The 19,571-nt window shown below is 40.9% G+C and overlaps 2 protein-coding genes across 9 annotated transcripts in view; both read right to left on the bottom strand.

The window, feature by feature from the left end:
- CDCA7L (cell division cycle associated 7 like) overlaps positions 1–16,581 on the bottom strand; it is a 131,726-nt gene extending 115,145 nt beyond the window's left edge. For 3 of the 8 annotated variants that reach the window (XM_034963783.2, XM_034963784.3, XM_034963781.3), the window contains exon 1: positions 16,036–16,186. In XM_034963783.2, the coding sequence (XP_034819674.1) occupies positions 16,036–16,059 (24 nt within the window). In that variant the 5' untranslated portion in view covers positions 16,060–16,186. Of the gene's footprint in view, positions 1–16,035 lie in introns of all 8 variants that reach the window. The other 5 variants (XM_063606196.1, XM_034963782.3, XM_003825038.6 and 2 more) reach the window with 4 other exon arrangements.
- LOC129398401 (spermine synthase) lies at positions 4,203–10,239 on the bottom strand. The gene has a single exon (XM_063606198.1). It carries the CDS (start codon positions 6,790–6,792, stop codon positions 5,692–5,694), a length of 1,101 nt encoding a protein of 366 aa, XP_063462268.1. The 5' UTR covers positions 6,793–10,239; the 3' UTR covers positions 4,203–5,691.
- Positions 16,582–19,571: the final 2,990 nt, after the last annotated feature.

Here is a 19,571-nt window from a genome sequence, read left to right on the forward strand (position 1 = left end):
GATTCCTGCTAAAAACTCTCAGTAAACGAGGTATTGATGGAACAGATCTCAAAATAATAAGAGCTATTTATGACAAACCCACAGCCAATATCATACTGAATGGGCAAAAGCTGGAAGCATTCCCTTTGAAAACCAGCACAAGACAAGGATGCTCTCTCTCACCACTCCTATTCAACATTCTGATTCTTCCTATCCGTGAGCATGGAATATTTTTCCATTTTCCATTGCCAGGGCAATCTGGCAAGAGAAAGAAATAAAAAGTATTCAAATAGGAAGAGAGGAAGTCCAACTGTCTCTGTTTGCAGATGACATGACTGTATATTTAGAAAATCCCATCGTCTCAGCCCCAAAACTCCTCAAGCTGATAAGCAACTTCAGCAAAGTCTCTGGATACAAAATTAATGTGCAAAAATCACAAGCATTCCTATATACCAATAATAGAGACCAAAATCATGAGTGAACTCTCATTTACAATTGCTACAAAGAGAATAAAATACCTAGGAATACTACTTACAAGGGAAGTGAAGGATCTCTTTAAGGAAACTACAAACCACTGCTCAAGGAAATAAGAGAGGAAACAAACAAATGGAAAAATATTCCATGCTCATGGATAGGAAGAATCAGTATCATGAAAATGGCCATACTGCCCAAAGTAATTTATAGATTCAATGCTATCCCCATCAAGATACCACTGACTTTCTTTGCAGAATTACAAAAATCTACTTTAAATTTCATGTGGAACCAAAAATGAGCCTGTATAGCCAAGACAATCCTAAGCAAAAAGAACAAAGCTAGAGGCATCACGCTACCTGATTTCAATCTATACTACAAGGCTACAGTAACCAAAACAGCATGGTACTGGTACCAAAACAGATATATAGACCAATGGAACAGAACAGAGGCCTCAGAAATAACACCACACATCTACAGCCATCTGATCTTTGACAAATCTGACAAAAACAAGCAGTGGGGAAAGGATTCCCTATTTAATAAATGGTGCTGGGAAAACTGGCTAGCCATATGCAGAAAACTGAAACTGGACCCCTTCCTTGCACCTTGTACAAAAATTAACTGAATATGGATTAAAGACTTAAATGTAAAACCTAAAACCATAAACACCCTAGAAAAAAACCTAGGCAATACCATTCAGGACACAGGCAAGGGCAAGGACTTCATGACTAAAACACCAAAAGCAATGGCAACAAAAGCCAAAATTGACAAATGGGATCTAATTAAACTAAAGAGCTTCTGCACAGCAAAAGAAACTATCATCAGAGTGAACAGGCAACCTACAGAATGGAAGAAAATTTTTGTAATCTACCCATATGACAAAGGGCTAATATCCAGAATCTACAAGGAAATTAAACAAATTTATAAGAAAAAAAAGAACAACTTCATCAAAAAGTGGGCGAAAGATATGATACTTCTCAAAAGAAGACATTTATGCTGCCAACAAACATGAAAAAAAGCTCATCATCACTGGTCATTAAAGAAATGCAAATCAAAACCACAATGAAATACCATCTCGTGCCAGTTAGAATGGCGAACATTAAAAAGTCAGGAAACAACAGATGCTGGAGGGGATGTGGAGAAATAGGAATGCTTTTACACTGTTGGTGGGAGTGTAAATTAGTTCAACCATTGCAGAAGACAGTGTGGCGATTCCTCAAGGATCTAGAACCAGAAATACCATTTGACCCAGCAATCCATTACTGGGTTTATACCCAAAGGATTATAAATCATTCTACTATAAAGACACATGCACATGTATGTTTATTGTGGCACTGTTCACAATAGCAAAGACTTGGAACCAACCCAAATGCCCATCAATGATAGACTAGATAAAGAAAATGTGGCACATATACACCATGGAATACTATGCAGCCATAAAAAAGGATGTGTTCATGTCCTTTGCAGGGACATGGATGAAGCAGGAAACCAGCTAAATTATCAGCAAACTAACACAAGAACAGAAAACCAATCACCACATATTCTTATTCATAGGTGGCAGGTGAACAATGAGAACACATGGACATGGGAAGAGGAACATCACACACTGGGGCCTGTCGGGGTTGGGGGACTAGAGGAGGGATATCATTAGGAGAAATAACTAATGTAGACGACGGGTTAATGGGTGCAGCAAACCACCATGGCACATGTATACCTATGTAACAAACCTGCATGTTCTGCATATGCATCCCAGAACTTAAAGTATAAAAAAAAGAAAAAAAAAGATTATCAGCCGTTTTATCACAGAAACCTTAAAGGTCAGAAAGCAGTAGGATGATACATTTGTAATATATTTAAAATGCAGAAGGGAAAAAAACTATCAAACAAGAATTCTCTATCTGGTTAAAAAAAAAACTGCCCTTCAAAAATGAGATAAAAATTAAGACATTCCCAAATAAACAAAAGCCAAGGGAATTCATTACTACTGGCATTTGCAACAGAAAATGCTTAAAGGAGTACTTCACATTTACAGGAAAGTCACTACACTGTAACTTTGTCAAAGCCATACAAAAATATAAAGTTCTCAGGTAAAGGTAAATACATGGACAAATATAAAAACTAGAGTATTACTGTAAATTTGGCTTATAACTCTACTTGTTATTTTCTAAAGGATTAAAAATACTTACGAATCTGTTCATGGATACACAACACATAAAGATGTAATTCCTGATCTCAATTACATAAAATGATAGAAAAAGAGCTATACAGGAGTAGAATTTTTGTATGTCACTGAAGTGAAATTGGTATCATTCAAACCAGATTGCTATAACTTTAGAATGGTATATGTAATCTCCATGGTAACACAGCAAGTATCTAAGAAGAAAAGGAAATGAAATGAGAAGAGAGTCAAAATGTGCCACTACCAAGCAATCAACTAAACTGAAAGGAAGGCAATAACAGAGGAAATGAGGGACAAAAAAGCCATAGGATATACAGAAAACCTATTTCTTAAATCACAAGATTAAGTAATTCCCCACTAGTAATTACTTTAAATTTAAATGTGTTAAACTCCAAATCAAAAGAAATTGACTGGCAGGAAGGATTTTTTAAAAATAGGATACAACTCTACACTATCTACAACAGACTCACTTTAGATCTAAAGACACCAATAGGTTAAAAGTAAAAGGACAGAAAAAGATACTCGATGCAAATAATAACCACAAGAGAGATGGAGTGGCTATACTAATATGAGACAAAATAGTCAAAAACTGTTTTGAAAGACAAAGACATTACAGATTGATAAAAGAGCCAATTCACTAGAAGATAGAACAATTATAAATATATACACACACCAAACATCAAAGATCCCAAATATATGAAGCAAACACTGACAGAACTGAATGAAGAAATAGACTGTTCTGCAACAACAGATAGAAACTTCAACACCCCACTTTCAACAGTGAACAGAACAAGACAGAGCAATAAGGAAACAGAAGACTTGAGCAACATTATAAACCAACTAAAACTAATAGAGAGCACTCAACCCACCAACAGAATAAACAGTTTTCTCAAGTACTTACAGAAGATTTTCCAGGACACACTATATGTTAGGCCACAAAACAAGTGTGAATACATTTTTAAATGACTGAAATAATGCTATCCTTTGTTACAATAGAGTGAAACTAGAAATCAGTAACAGAAGGAAAAATGAAAAATTCACAAATATGTGGAAATTAAATAACATATTCCTAAACAACCATGGGTCAAAGAAGACATCACGAGGGAAATTAGAAAATACTTTGAAACAAATGAAAACGAAAACAAAATTTACCAAAATATATGGGATGCAGCAAAAGGCACTGCTAAGAGGTAAATTTATAGCTGTAAACACAATAAAAATGAAGATCTCCAACCAAAAAACAAACCGTACACATTAGGGGAACAGGAAATGTACAGCACACCAAACCCAAAGTTAGCAAGAGGAAGGAAACAAAGATTAAAACCGGTATGAATAGAATACATAATAGAATAAGAATAAGAGACAAATCAATGAAGCCAAAAGTTTATTCTTTGAAAAAAAAAAATCAACAAATTGGCAAATCTTAAGCTACGTGACTAGAAAACATACAGAGAAAACTCTAATTACTAACGTTAGTAATGAAATTGGACATTACTACCAATTTGACATAAATAAAAAGGATTGGCCAGGCGCAGTGGCTCACGCCTGTAATCCCAACACTTTGAGAGGCAGAGGTGGGTGGATCACAAGGTTAGGAGTTCAAGACCAGCCTGGCCAAGATGGTGAAACCCCATCTCTACTAAAAATGCAAAAAAATTAGCCAGGCTTGGTGGCGGGCGCCTGTAATCCCAGCTACTTGGGAGGCTGAAACAGAGAATTGCGGAGACTGCAGTGAGCCGAGACTGTGCCACTACACTCCATCCTGGGCGACAGAGCAAGACTCCGTCTCAAAATGAATAAATAAATAAATAGGATTTTAAGAGTACTATAAACAACCATATGCCAACAAATTGGATTATCTAGATATAATGGATAAATCCCGAGAAACAAACAACCTAGCTAGATTAAATTATGAAGAAATAGAAGACCTGAATATATTTGAAATAAGGATTTTAAGTAGTAATCAAAACCCTCCCAACAAAGTAAACCCCAGGACGAGATGGCTTCATGGGTAAATTCTACCAAACATTTGAAGAAGAACAAACACCAGTCTTTCTCAAAGTCTTCCAAAAACTTGAAGAAGGAGGAACACTTGAAACTCATTCTATGTGACCAGCATTATCCTGATACCAAAGCCAGAGAAAGATACTAGAAAACTATACAGCAATATCTCTTATGAATACTGATACAAGAATACTCAACAAAATGCAGGTAAAACAAATTCGGCAGTGTAGCAAAAGGATTATACAAGATCACCAAGTGGCATTTATTCTAGGAATGCAAAATGGTTCAAACATATAAAAATCAATTAATGTAGTACACTATATGAACAGAATAAAGGGGAAAAACAAAGATCATCTCAATTGATGCAGAAAAACATCTGACAAAATTCAACACCCTTCCCTCATCAGAAAAAAAAAAATGGAAGGAAACTTAAACTCACCAACATAAGGCTATATATGAAAAACCCACAACTAACATGATACTCAATGATGAATGGAAGATTGAAAGCTTTTCCCCTAAGATCAGGAGCTAGACAAATATGCCAGTTTTTTTGTTTTTTTTGTTTGTTTGTTTTTGTCTCTTTTGTAATTTTAATTGAAGCAATCCTATTTTTTTAACTCTCTTATAAGCACCAAATTTTAATATCTAAGTCAATTTTTGGGGAAAGAAACACCATCAAGATCTTCCCTCCAGCAAAACAACGATGTTCACTCCTCTAAATATCCAAATTGAAGATCTACCAAAACAAAAACAAAAACAAAAGCCCACAGAGAAATAAAAAGTAACAAAAATCACATTCTAATGGGGGGCGTCAGTGCATTTAGCAGTCTTCGCTGTGCTGTCTAACCATCCTTCAGCTGACTTTCAAAAAAAAAAAACACCCTACGCTCATCAAAATACACATTTTCCATTTGCTTTTTTAAATTAAAAATAATTATTAAAAAAAGGAAAACTTTAAGGAATTCACAATCAATTGCCTGACTCATTTTGATGTCATGTACAGCATATGGAGGTCAGGAAGGCTATTTGCAGCACATGTGATTAGGGGCTACTGATCTTCAGGGTTTAGCTTTCTTCCAAACAGTGTAAAATACCCACAATTCCAAGTATGAAGGGACACAGACGATCTCCTTTGAAAATTCCACAGGACAATACAGGCGCCCCAGCTGTTCTTCATAGAGCGACAGTGCTTCTGTCAGATTGACACAGTTCCCCTGTGTAAAATATTTCCCATCCTGTTTCAACACTTTCATTGAGAGGTCAAGAATCAGTCTGAGAAACTCCCATGTGGAATCTTCTTCTGGAGACGTGGAGATTGGAACAGCTGTCAAATCATTAATCACATAATCAAATTCTCTCCCTTCTTTGGCGTACCTCTTCAGTACCGGGATACAGTCTTCTATTAGAACCTGATAGCAGTCTCCTTTAAGATTGTCTAAGACATCGCCACACGTTTTTCGCATGTATTTCTTACACCCATCAATCACCATTTGGTCAATCTCTACCATAGTGACCATCTTTGGTTTTAGTTTGACTATTTCACACAATATGCCTCCGTCTCCACCTCCCAGAATGAGTACATCTTTGCCAGTGTAATCTTCTTTGCCACTGCCCATGATGGCCCGGGTATATGCCAAATCACTCTCTGCCAAATTAACATCCCCACTAAGGATGAGAATATTTCCAAACTGCTTCGAGTGTAGAATTTTTATATTTTGATAAGGTGAATCTTCGTCATATACCACTTCATCTATGTCATATTCAACCAGGCGCCCATCGGCGGTGGGCCAATATCTGTCGATGGCTCCTCCTCGCACTATGGGTGGTAATCGTTTCACCCGCCCAGTACTGTCCTGACTCAATTCTTTCATTCTTTCCTCTACTTTGTTCAAAATACTGTCGATCTCTTCTTTGCCTTGCGCATCACCATCATAACTCTGAAGGTCCAGCAACACCAATCCATGTGGGTAAATTCTCAAATTGGCAAAGCTGCCGTTCTTGTTTGTGTAGGTTGCTAAATAGCCATGGTCCTGCCAGGTGTGCACCGACTCCGCCATCCCCTGCTCCTGGAAAATGGACTGGAGGCCTTTTAGAATGGTCTCACCATCAGCTTTGGCGCCGAGCATGAAGTCGAGCGTGCTGTGCCGTGCTGCTGCCATAGTGAGGCGAGGCCCTGTGCCATGCCTGGGGGAGCGGCCGCGGGAGACTGGGGGGCCGCGCGGCGTGTCAGGCTGCGGCCGGCTGGGAGTGCGCTGCGCCCGGGGAGGCCAGGACTAGGAGGTGGGAGGGGCCGCCGGGAGCGACCCCAAATATGCCCGTTTTTACCACTTCTATTCAACGCAGTATTGGGAGCTCTAGGCAGACCAATCAGGCAAGAAAAATAAATAACGCATCCAAATTGGAAAGGAAGAAGCAAAATTTATCTCTGCTATAAGAGACGTGATTATATATGTAGAGAACACTAGAGATTACACAAAAAGTAGTTAGAGCTAATAATTAGACATTGTAGGACACAAAATCAACACAAAAATCAACTATGCTTCTACACACTAACAATGAACAATTATGAAAAGAAAATTAAGAAAACGATTCCATTTACAATGGCATCAAAATAATAAAGTACTTAGAAATAAGTTTAACCAAAAAGGCGAAAAAAGCCTTGTACGCTGAAAACTACATCCCCGAAAAAATCAAGGAAGACAAGGAAATGGAGAACCATCCCATGTTCATGGATTGGAAGGCTTAATATAAGGTGACAATACTAACTGAAGCTATGTACAGACTCAATGCATTCCTTCTCAAACTCTCAGTGACTTCTTTCGTAAAAACAAAAGTCCATCCTAAAATTAATGTGGAATCTCAAAGGACCCTAAGTAGCCAAAACAATCTTAAAAAAGAAGAACAGGCCGGGCGCAGTGGCTCACACCTGTAATCCTAGCACTTTGGGAGGGTGAGGTGGGCAGACTGCCTGAACTCAGGAGTTTGAGACCACCCTGGGCAACATGGTGAAACCCCGTCTCTACTAAAATACAAAAAAAAATTAGCCAGGCATGGCAGCATGTGCCTGTAGTCCCAGCTACTCAGGAGGCTGAAGCAGGAGAATTGCTTGAACCCAGGAGGCAGAGGTTGCAGTGAGCCGAGATTGCACCGCTGCACCCTAGCCTAGGTGATAGAACAAGACTCCATCCCTTAAAAAAGAAAAAAAAAAAAAAAAAAGAACAGTGTTAGAGGACTCACATTTCCTGACTTCAATACTTACTACAAAGCTATAGTAATCAAAACAGTGTGGTCTTGGCATAAAGGCAGACATATATATCAATGGAAATGAATAAAGAGCCCAGATACAAACCCTTGCATATACAGTTAACTAATTTTCAACAAGGATGCCAAGAATAATGGCAAAGAACACTATTTTCAACAAACAGTGCTGGGAAAATTGGATATATCCACATGCAAAACAATCAGGTTGGACCCTTACCTTAAGCCATCTATAAAAACTAACTCAAGATGGATCAAAGATCTAAATGTAAGAGCTAAAACTATAAAACTCATGAAAGAAAATACAGGGGAAAAGTTTCATGACACTGAATTTGGCAATAATTTCTTGGATATGGCAACAAAAGAAAAATAAATAAACTAGACCTCAAAATTAAAAACTTTGGTGCAAAGGGCACTATCAAGACAGTGAAAAGGCAACCTATATAGAATGAGAGAAAATATTTGCAAATAATATCTAATAAGGGATTAATATCCAAGATATATAAATAACTCACTTAACAACTACAAAAACCCAGTTAAGAAATGGGCAAAGGACTTGAATTAACATTTCTTCAAAGAAGATGTACAGGTGACCAACGGGCACAAGAAAAAAATTCTTAACATCACTAATCATTGGGGAAATGCAAAACAAAACCACGATGAGATACCACTTTATGCACATTAGAATGGCCATTAAAAAAAAATCCAGGAAAGAACTAGGGCTGGCAAAGATGTGAAGAAACTGGAACACTCGTGCACTGCTTATGATGATATAAAATGACACAGCCACTGTGCCAAACAGTATAGTGGTTTCTGAAAAAATTGAATTTAGTATTATCATATAACCCAGCAATTCTACTTTTAGGAACACACACCCAGAACAACTGAAAGCAGGGACTCAAGCAGATATTTGTATGCCAATGTTTATTCATTGGTATTTACAATAGCCAAAAGGTGGAAACAACCGACAACATAAATAGATGAGTAAATAAAGATGGTATGTACATATAAGAGTATTATTCAGACTTTAAAAGAAATGACGTCAGGCACAGTGTCTTATGTCTCTAATCCCAGCACTTTGGGAGGCCAAGACAGGAGGATTGCTTGAGCCCAGGAGTTCAAGACCGACCTGGGCAACACAGAGAGACTCCATCTCTACCAGAAATTTTAAAAAGAAAAATTAGCCAAGCAGGGTAGTACATACCTATAGTCCCAGCTACTCAAGAGGTTGCAGTGGGAGGATCACTTGAGCCCAGGAGGTCAAGGCTGCAGTGAGCCACGATAGCACCACTGCACTCCAGCCTGGGCAACAGAGTGAGACCCTGTCTCAGAAGAGAAATAATTGAAAAAAAATTCTGATACATACTATAACATGGATAAACTTTAATAACAATGTTAAGTGAAATGAGCCAGTGAGAAAAGGACAAATACCATATGATTCCACTTATATGAGATACCTAGGATAGTCATATCCTCAGAGACAGAAACTAAAATAGAAGTAACCAGGGGCTGGAGGAAGAGGTCATAGGGGTAATTGTTTAGTAGGTAGAGAGTTTCAGTTTAAAATGATGAAAAAGCTCATGAGAGATCAGTGATGGCGGCACAACATTGTGACTATACTTAGTAACACTGAAAGGTTAAAAATAGTACCTTTTATTATGTATATCTTACCACAATAAAAAGCCCCACAGGGTAGTCAATGTTATGTTTAAAAGAGAAGAAATAAATGGGAAGTCATTTTAGATATGTATTTACACAGGTCTTAGAAGAGCTATTCAGCAGATGAGTACCTAATGAACTGGAATTTTGGCAGAGATCCTGGGAGTGAAGTGAACCAAATCACTTGGGAAGTGTGAAGTAATTTCCTCCTCCAGGGAGGTCAGCAGATAGAACATGTGAAGCCAATGTTAAGATTTCTCTGGAGTCTAAAAGATTATCAAATTGGACAAGTCTGTTCTCAGTGTTTTCCAACAAGGTGCAACTGACGTTTTGGACAGAACAACTGCTTCATCCTGTAGGACTCTCCTGCCTGCCATATGGTACTTAATACCCCTGAACTCCAAACCACTTACCAGGGGCATTCCCCTCACCCTGATCACTCTAACAATCAAAAAGAAACCCACCCACGTTTGTTACCACGACTACCATGACCCCAGATCACTCAGATGACAACCACAGAGTGATTGAATCCAAAACTGAAATAGGAGCACCCTGGTCTGTTAGGATATGACAAGCTATAAAGCAGTAGCAAACAACCCTAAATCTCAATCAATAGCTTCAAACCAAAAAAAAAAAAAAAAAGGCTTCCGTCTTGTTCACATTACATGTCCATCACAGGCCAGCCCAAGGCTCTATTCCACACTGTCCTCACACCAGAAGCTGGGCTGATAGAGCTACCACTCTGCAGAATGCTGACAGATGCAGTGGCAGAGGGAATGAGATACAGTAAGTGGTAGGCTGGCATTTAAATAATTCACTTAGAAGTGACATATAGTACTTCTCATATTCCACTGGCCAAAGCAAGTCAAATAGCCTTGACTGTTTCAGGGCCAGGAAAGTGCAACCCTACACCACTTACCTGGAAGGAAAAGAACCAGCCCTGATGACTTCTAAACTATGCCTGCAAAGTGCTCTGAAAAGTAGAAAACGCTATATAAATGTTAATTAAAAGAGTATATTACTAACAGTACTACTTTGCCCTTCCATCCATTCAATGGATATTTATTAGGCATCTAATACATGCTGGACATCGTCTCCTAAGCATCAAATATATGCCAGACACCATGCTAAGAGAGCTGATGAAAACTGAGTCGTAAGTGGTAGGGTAAGAGAAACAATCTTTAAACAATTCCAGTGTGGTATGATAAATGTGATCAGGGAAGTCAGCCCAGGTACTCCAGAAGTTCCCAGGGCGAGCACCCGAGCCAGCGGTGGGGGCAATGGATGGGAAGACTTCCAGGAGCAGTAACCTACAGAGCTGCAGGATGCAGTCACCCTGGAGAACCTGCTGTAGATGCACAGGTGGAAGCATGAATGTGGACGCTGTGGATGGGGTGTCCCTGCCTTCCGCCAAGTCAATGAGACCAACTTGCCACAAATTCCCCATAGCCCTAATCTGCAGTCACTTCCACTAAATGTCCACTGACACATTTATAGGTTTTCTTGGTTTTCTAGGCAGACCGGATGTAAAGAACAGATCTCTGGGACTACTCTCCACTTTCCCCTCAACTAGAACATTCTATGAGATGCTCTAAGTTCAAGGAGACGACATTCTTTCAGTCCAGTTATCATAAGCTTGGTTCTAACCTCAGCAAAAACTGCTTTCTCTCAGCTAATATAGCGCAACAAAAGGGGAAATGCCCTAGGAAAACAATGTGTCAGAGGCTCCTAACCACTGAAAATCAGGCACATTCCCTTTATGATATTAAATACATTATAAAGAGCTATTAAAAACAGTGCAGACTCCAACACAAGCCGTAAGATATACAGTATACCACCCTGAGATATTTACCACAAAGTTCCTCTAATAAAGAAAAAAATATTTTTTCAACAGAAAATACATAAAATAAATACATATCTAGAAACACTAGACAGTCACTAAAAATGAAAACTGTAAAGACCTCTAAGCTACTAGGAAAAGTAATGCTGATAGTGCTAAGGAAAGCAGATTCCAACAGCAATCATACTGTAAAGGTTAGACAAAGATGACAACTGTGCTACAGGCAAACACTACATGGAAACTGCAGAAAATGGGGCACGGAGAGTAGGGGAAGCAGAGAAGTGGTTCAGTGCAGCTTACAGTAACATGTTATTGTTTGTACAATGCAAATTTCACATAAAAGTAATTCCTATGTACAAGCTTGGTGGATCTTATTCACATTCCCAAACTGACTTTTACAGGCAGTATAAAGCATAATCTGGTGAGTTCCTAAAAAAGAACCAGACTAGCTGCTGTTAACACTCCAGCCCTTCTAGTTAAAGGAAGGAGGGAACAGGGCAAGTTTCCGGACTCGCCAAGGCCCCGTGATTCCAGCAGCAAGGGGCAGGCAGAGGCTCTGGGGACAGAATCCTGGCTGAGTAACCTTCCTTACAAATTGCCCTGAGCAAATTAGTCAATTTAGCCTTATCTTTAAAATGCAGATAACACAACCTACTTCACAGATCTACAGTGGGGATTAAATCTGATAACTTTTAAGTACTTAGCACAGCATGACTTTTAAAAGGAAGTGATAGTTTCCATTCCTTGGGGGCAAAGAAGGATGGCTCTTAAGGTCTCCCTCTACTCTCCAAACCCAAGGTCTCCCAGGTCCCCATAGCACAGAGCAGGAGCCAGCTGAGCTCTGGCAAAAGCAGAAGAGGAAGGGAGTTCAAGCATGGCCTTCTGGTAGAGAGTGTGGGGAAAGAGGCGTGTTTTGTGTGTCTTTGTTCTTCCACCCTACCAATGCCTAGCACATAACCAGTGCTCAACTGACTATCTGATCAGTGTACTAACCCAGTCAGCAAGCCCTCTATCCTCAGCTGATGATCATGAAGGAAAACAGGCAGGAAACATCAACGATTTATTTGAACTAAAGCTCAGGCCCCTTGCACTGTGAGACTCCACACTTTATTTCTGTGCTGCATGCAGGGTGCTAGCATTTACTACTATGGAAGATACATTTTTCTGAGTGTTAACTTCAGTGATATTTACCAAATATGCCTCTGAATGGTCCTATTTCAAAAAAACTACAGAAAGCACTGCTTTTCATAAACAAAAAGAACAAAATGGCCCCAGTAGTATTTTCTTATCTCTATCCCTACCTACTTTAAGTAGCCTGTATCTATTCCACTTTGGTGAATAAAGCCGAGTCTTTTCTAAAACAAAACTGTATACTGGAGGTAAATATTCTAAAACATAACTTTGAGTAAAGGAAAACTCTCAAGAGCAGTTTAAATGTAATGCCTGGCTTATTCTATTCCAATGATGTTCTAATCTTTTTCATTAATTTACTCTAATGTTTATAATTGTTTTAGGCCACAATTATCTCATTGTTTCCTGGCCTGTGTACCTGATCAGAATCATTATGATCTCTGAGGTTTTCGCCTGATTTTTGAGAATCCTGCTATGCTATGGATGGGGTAGCCAGCAGAACACAGAACAATCAAGGAGCATTTTAAATACAAGACTATTAGAGTGGCAAATCATTGTCCTTTCTGTGACCAGCTTCTGGGGCTCTGGAATTATATGTTAAACAACAGGATCAGATGGGAGCACTTTGCAGCTAAGAGACCAATACCAGAAAAATACCCCTTTACCCCTTCAACAGCGTGCTCCTGCCTATTTACAAGAACATTTAGCATCATTTCCTTCTCAAATGGGCCATCCTGTACTCTGGAGCTAGAACAGAGTACGAGGAGAACACTGACATTCAGTACCTACCAGTTTCTCTCCTAGGGAGCTGCAGCAAGCTGGAGCTCCCATGAGCTGCACTGTTGACAGCTCTTAGTAAGGGATCACACCCTTGCCTTTACGAGGTATTTCTGTCATTTTATATAAAAGCACAAAGACACAGTGGTCAGCACGACAAGACTACAGCCTGGGGGAAGCATAATCACTGTCAGAGGACATCAAATCCAACACACTGGTGGGATGGCAGGAAAGCAGACTCGAAAGTAGTTCAGAGTAAATGAGTCTCCTTGTTTGCTTCTTACTCATAACATTAGGCCTAAGCTGCTTTGCTGAAACACTTAGCTCTGCGCTTTCCAAGTGATAGAAATTATACTTAACTCCAATGTGTGAGATTAAAACCCACTGCACACTGAGCTGAACGACATTCGATGTGCAGTAATGCCACTTCAGGTGGTTCATCACATTGCTTTATTCATAAGGCTGGGGGACAGGGTGGAACCACACGAATTTAACATCTTGCTGTGCCTTAAATGTTCATTAACTGTTCTTATCCCCAGTCACCTGCCCACCCCACAGAACCACTCTCCACTAATTTAGAGACTATAATCTGTGCACATTTAAATTATGATGAACAGGAACATTTCCACTGGAAAAACCATCACACATCTTTGATTTGCACTGCCAATTAGGTCTTCAGAAAAGGAAAAAAAAAACCCCTGATCATCTTACATATAGTAATTTGCCTTAATTGGTGCATAATGGATCGGATATAATTTGTGGGTAACCCCTACATGATAAATAGTTTATTTAACATTTTAGAACTACCAAAAATTAGCCTCATTGTGTGGCAGTAAACGCTCACTTCCAACTACACATTCTGGGACTTCTGAGTTTCCTAAGCATGAATTATGAATATCAGTAGTGGAAGTGCAAAGAACTCTCCAGCTTAACAACAGGAGTGACACATTCCAGAAACATTTTCTGATTACATTCACAAGGAGCTCCGGAGTGATAAATTCCAGATACATTTTCTGACTAAACTCACAAGGAGCTCAAATCTCCATCCAGAGGGTTTGTTTTGTGTTTTCAGTCCTGTAGCAACAGAAACTCCTAGAAGGTTGTTAGGACGCCAGCCGGAAGTGGTGGCTCACGCCTGTAATCCCAGCACTTTGGGAGGCCGAGGCAGGTGGATCACCTGAGGTCAGCAGTTCAAGACCAGACTGGACAATATTGTGAAACCCTGTCTCTACTAAAAAAAAAAAAATACAAAAAATTAGACAGGCGTGGTGGCGGGCGCCTGTAATCCCAGCTACTCAGGACGCTGAGGCAGGAAAATTGCTTGAACCCGGGAGGCGAAGGTTGCAGTGAGCCGAGGTCACGCCATTACACTCCACCCCGGACAAGAGCGAAACACCGTCTCAAAAAAAAAAAAAAAAAAAAAAAGGATGCTAATACACGGTAAAAGCCAGTGGCAAAAAATAAAAAATCGAACCCTGTCTCATTCCGTAGGCTTTACTGTTTCCCTTGCTTTTAATAGTTTAATCTCACAGGAGGCATTTTAAAAATATTCTCAGAAACATCAACAACAGATTTTTCTCAAACGACCATTTTCAGGAAGGCTTCAGAAATTACTAAAAGGCCAAAGCTACCGTTAGCGGCTCAGTCTTTGCCGCCAGACTCGGGCAGGTGACAGCGGTTTGGGCTCGGGCGCCTGGCACTCTGCGCCTTCCAACGCTGGCGGCCCCGCCTCCCCTTCTCTCGGGCCAGGCACGCAGGTGGAGGAAAGTAAACACCAGTCGGAGGCAAGGTGGAAGCAGTGAGTCTCGCGACTCTCACAAAAACAAGTGGAAAAAAAAGAAAAAAACAATCCTCGCACAAAGCATCTCTGTGCTCCCACAAGCAGAGGCGTGGCTGCTTGTTTCCCTTTTTAAAGGTTGTATTTTTAGTTCTTTTGAAAAATGTTTTTATTGCTTACTTCTAAGTAAACATGTATCTCCATTACGATAACGTAGAGAAAAGCTCTTTTAAGAAGTAAAAAGAGAAAACTGAAGTCACGTTCACATTCCCACTACCCACTGAAACGTTTGGGGGAACTTACTCAAGTGTTTGCTAATGAGTTTTAAAGACGAGTTAGGCCCTTAACGCGTAATTGGGGTCGTGCTGTGCATATGATTTGGGATCTTGCAGCTTGTTTAACTCGGCCCAATGACGTTACCATTTCCCCCAAATGGTTACTAATTCCTTGAAAACGTTTACAAAAGTTCTAGAATAAACACGAAAGTTATTCTTTTTAAACTCCATTATCCAAGTTGGACTGGTCTGGCGATCGACTGTTAAAAAAAAAAAAATTACAACTCTCTTAAGCTTCCTGATCTCTGTGCCAATTCCCGGAGAAAGTGTGGGGAGTGCACAAAAAAAGCCCCTCCCCCGTCTCACGAGGGCTGCAAACGCAGGCGCTGCGCCCCGCTAGCTCCCCGCCTGCACCCCCGGCGGCCACCCGAGACTGAGCAGAGCGCCAGGCTGAGCGCGGTTGTGTGCTGGGGCGACCGGCCTCTGTGGTCCGCGTGGCACAAACGTGACCCACTGCGCACACCTGCAGGGCGCGCCCACTCCGGCACTCAACCGGCTGGGCGCGCCAGATCCCCAGTGCCGCAGCCAAGGGCCACGTTTCCAGCCCAAAGCCAGCAGGACCGGGTGGCAAAGGGAAGTCAAACCGTGGGTGCGTCCGGACGGCGGCGGGCGGCCGGACCCTCACCTGGTAGCGAGTCGCCAACTCCATTCTTCCTAACCGGGCTCCAGTCTCCTCCCAGCACGCGGCCACGGGAGCCCGGACTCACCACGGCCCGGCGCACCAAGAACGCCCCGCGCCCGAGCAGCTAGCGCGCTCCGCCCGGAGCACAGGCGGGCCCCGGGAGGGGCGCACTTGACGCCCGGGACAGGGGGAGCGCGTTGCGCTGCCCGCTCGGTGCCGCCTCACTGGGCCTCGTGGCTCCGATCACGTTCCAACTTCGCGGCCACTGACCTTGTCTTCGCAGGCGGCGCGAGAGGGGGCTGCAGTTGGGCGCGGCAAGAGCAATTACCAGTGTTAGGGCGCCGGGCTCCCCCCTGCAGCAGAGGGAGGGAGTGGAGCCGTCCGGCGGGGTTTAGCGCGGGAGAAATGAGGGGGCTGTCCCGGCGCAGCCTCCAGCTGGCACGCGCGCTGGATACTTGGCAGGGTTTATTCCAGGTCATGCCATGGGGCGCGAGCTTCTGCTGCAACCCCTGTCTCTGATCCAGGAAAATATTGTAGGGCGGCTTTGGGGCTTGTTTTGTTTTGTTGTTGTAAAGGGGCAGGGTTCTCTTTGGGAGGATTCTGTCTCCCAAAACATTTGCTACAGGGTTCACTTTGCAGAACAGGCAACCCAGGTTTCTTTACCAAGGCCCAGGTGGACAGCTGCAAACCCGCCTGAAACTTTAGACGGCCATTACACAGTAGGCCTCCACACCCACCAGACAAAGAGTTTGTAGAGGTCAGGAATGCTGACTAATTTAGCAGAATTGACCCCGGCATCTACTAAGCATCAGGCACTGGGCTAGTCCTAGGAACAGAAGGGTGAACAAAAACAGGCCCCTGCTCTGTTGGAGTTTACAGCCTGAGAGCCAGTTACCAACCTAATTGCATTATTCTAAATAAATACAATAATGATGCAAATAAGCGTAATAACAATGATGTAAATTTTATAAATTAGATTTATAATTAATATTAATTTGATACCACTATCAATGACAAATGTAATGACGATGCAAATAAATGTAAATTTGGAGCGATGATGCCATGAGAAAAAAGGCAAGTGGTATTATAGTGGTGTGAAATAGGAAGACAATCTGGTAGAGGTCAGGGAATACTTCTGAGAGCTCAGATATGAAGAGTGAGGAATTAAGTTTGTGGAAATTGTGGGAGAGTTGAAGTAGAGAGTGGGGAGAATGGTAAATGAAGTTGTCCTGAAATCACAGCAGGTTTGCTGGACAGTGTTGCACACCTATTTAGAACCGTGGTCCTAGGTTTACAGTAGAGCATCCTGTACACATAGGACCTTCTGCAGCCCCTCTCAGCTGCTTAGGATCTGACGTTCAACTTTTCTTTATTGAACGAGTGAATGAAATTGGCCAAACATTTACTCAAGCTTGAAGAGAAAACATGGAAAAGGTTTCCTTCCTTCCTTTGGTTAGTTCAGCAAACAACATGTGTTATGTGCTTTCATGTTCCAGCCCTCAATGTTCTTACTTCCTGGTGGTAGTAAAACCAATACAACATTGTGTGACTTAAAATGTTTTGTTTTTATTGGATAATGTTATTTATTCATTATGGCCACTTCATTTTTATTATGCTTTAGAGTTTTCCTTCACATGCAGTATCTCCTTGAATCCTCTCAATATCCTTCCAGATCCTTATTGTCCACATTTTTAAAATAAGGAAACAGAATCTAAGAAAATACATTAAGAGATCCCTGCCACCCTGCCACTAAGTGACAGCAGCAGACTGCCAAACTGAAAACCATTCCTTATGCCTCGAGATCCAACATTCTTTCCATTTTTCTGTATTTTTTCCCTTTGGCTGCCAGGAAGCTTAGAGTGAAAATTAATTCAATCAGAGCTCTTCTTCCTCTTTTTTTTTTTTTTTTAGATAATTGCTTCCTCATGAACTGCTGATCTTGTTTGCACTTCTTTTCATTGTAGGTTAAATCAAATCAATTTTGGAAAAGGGAGCACAAATTTGAAGGTCAGATTTTGCAAAGCACTTGAAGCAGCCTAGACTAGCTACTTCTGTATCAGGAAACCTGTAAGCTGTTGAACCTTTCTGTTTAGAAATTTGCCATAAGCAACCCTAAGTCTTCAGATGACAACCCCGAAATTTTCTTCCTGTGCTTAGCAAAGCCTGTACACGTTTGATGGTATTTAGTAATTGATTATATAGTGGTGTGTTTTGTTTTGTTTTGTTTTGGTCAGGCTTTGGGAAAATCTCTAAGGAACCAGAGGATTTAAACATCGCACTGCAGTAATACTTTCTAATAATTATTATTGATAGGGTTCACGGGATGTGAGCACTGGGTTTCATCATGGCACTGCAAGAATGAGTGTCCCTTCCAGATGCAACAGTATACATATTGCAACAGAGAAAAAGAAGACATAATGTTTGCAACTTCCTTTAAGAAGTCTGTCTAGAAATCTATGCTTGATTGCTTTTTAAATGTTTCCATGAGAGAGTAAAAACTTGGTCCCCAGTACCTTGAACAAGGTAAGAAATTGGTGATTAGAAGCCAAAGGAGTTAATAATGCCACAATAAAATATGCTGCTCTGGCATATTCACTATTTTTAGTTAAAAGCACTTAAAAAAAAAAAGCAGGTAGGAGAAGATCACTCTGAACTTAATGTTGTTTCTTAAAAGCAGGAGATAAAATTCCCCTGTGAAAGCTGTCCTCCCTACATAAGAAGGAAAGCCACATTCTTATCAATGACAGGAAATTGAAGCTGAGGGAAATCTGTACAAACAAACCTTGTTAAACTAACCCTTATCTTCTTAGTCACTTCTCCACCCAATTAACTACACTAGCCCATGCCCCTTTGCCTTATCGCATTTTCAGTTTTACTACTCTGTGCAATTCACTATATAAATGTCCAACTCAAACTTCATCCTGGGGTCTTCATTTCCTTAAAAAGGCACCCATGCCACATAAAACTTCGATTAGACAAATCTATATGCTTTTCTTTTGTTAATCTATTTTATGTCAGTTTAATCCTCAGACCCAGCCAGGACCCAAAAGGATGGAGATGAAGTTTTACTCCCCTACAAAGCCATTATTGAACCTCATTAAATGATGTGAGAGAGCTGTAATTGGATGTCAACCCTGGCCCACGATTTTTGCTTTGTAAAAGGAGCCCAAACATCTCTCCTCTATCTGAAGTAGTATCTCTGCCGTCCCCACAGAGCTTAGTTGTGGGCAAACTCCCTAGTCCTCCCCACATAACAGAAAATCGTGCTGGTTTGGTGCTCTGGACAACTCACCAGAGAATCTACCTTCTGCAGAGAGCTGGAAGCAGCATGAGTCTATGGAAACTGAGAGGTAATTTCATTAGGTCTGCCTCCCCTGCTTGCTTTTGGTCATTTGCCTCTTGGTGTTGTTTCCTTTTCCCATGAAGTTGAAGGCTGCAGTAGCTGAACACCGCACCAATGAACACTGAGACTTAACTTCACTGGCTACTTTATAGATAACGTTCATAGGTCACCGTGGTAACTGTTGCTTCCATTTTTT

Source organism: Pan paniscus, chromosome 6 (genome assembly GCF_029289425.2).
Source record: "Pan paniscus chromosome 6, NHGRI_mPanPan1-v2.0_pri, whole genome shotgun sequence".
Classification (NCBI taxonomy): domain Eukaryota; kingdom Metazoa; phylum Chordata; class Mammalia; order Primates; family Hominidae; genus Pan; species Pan paniscus.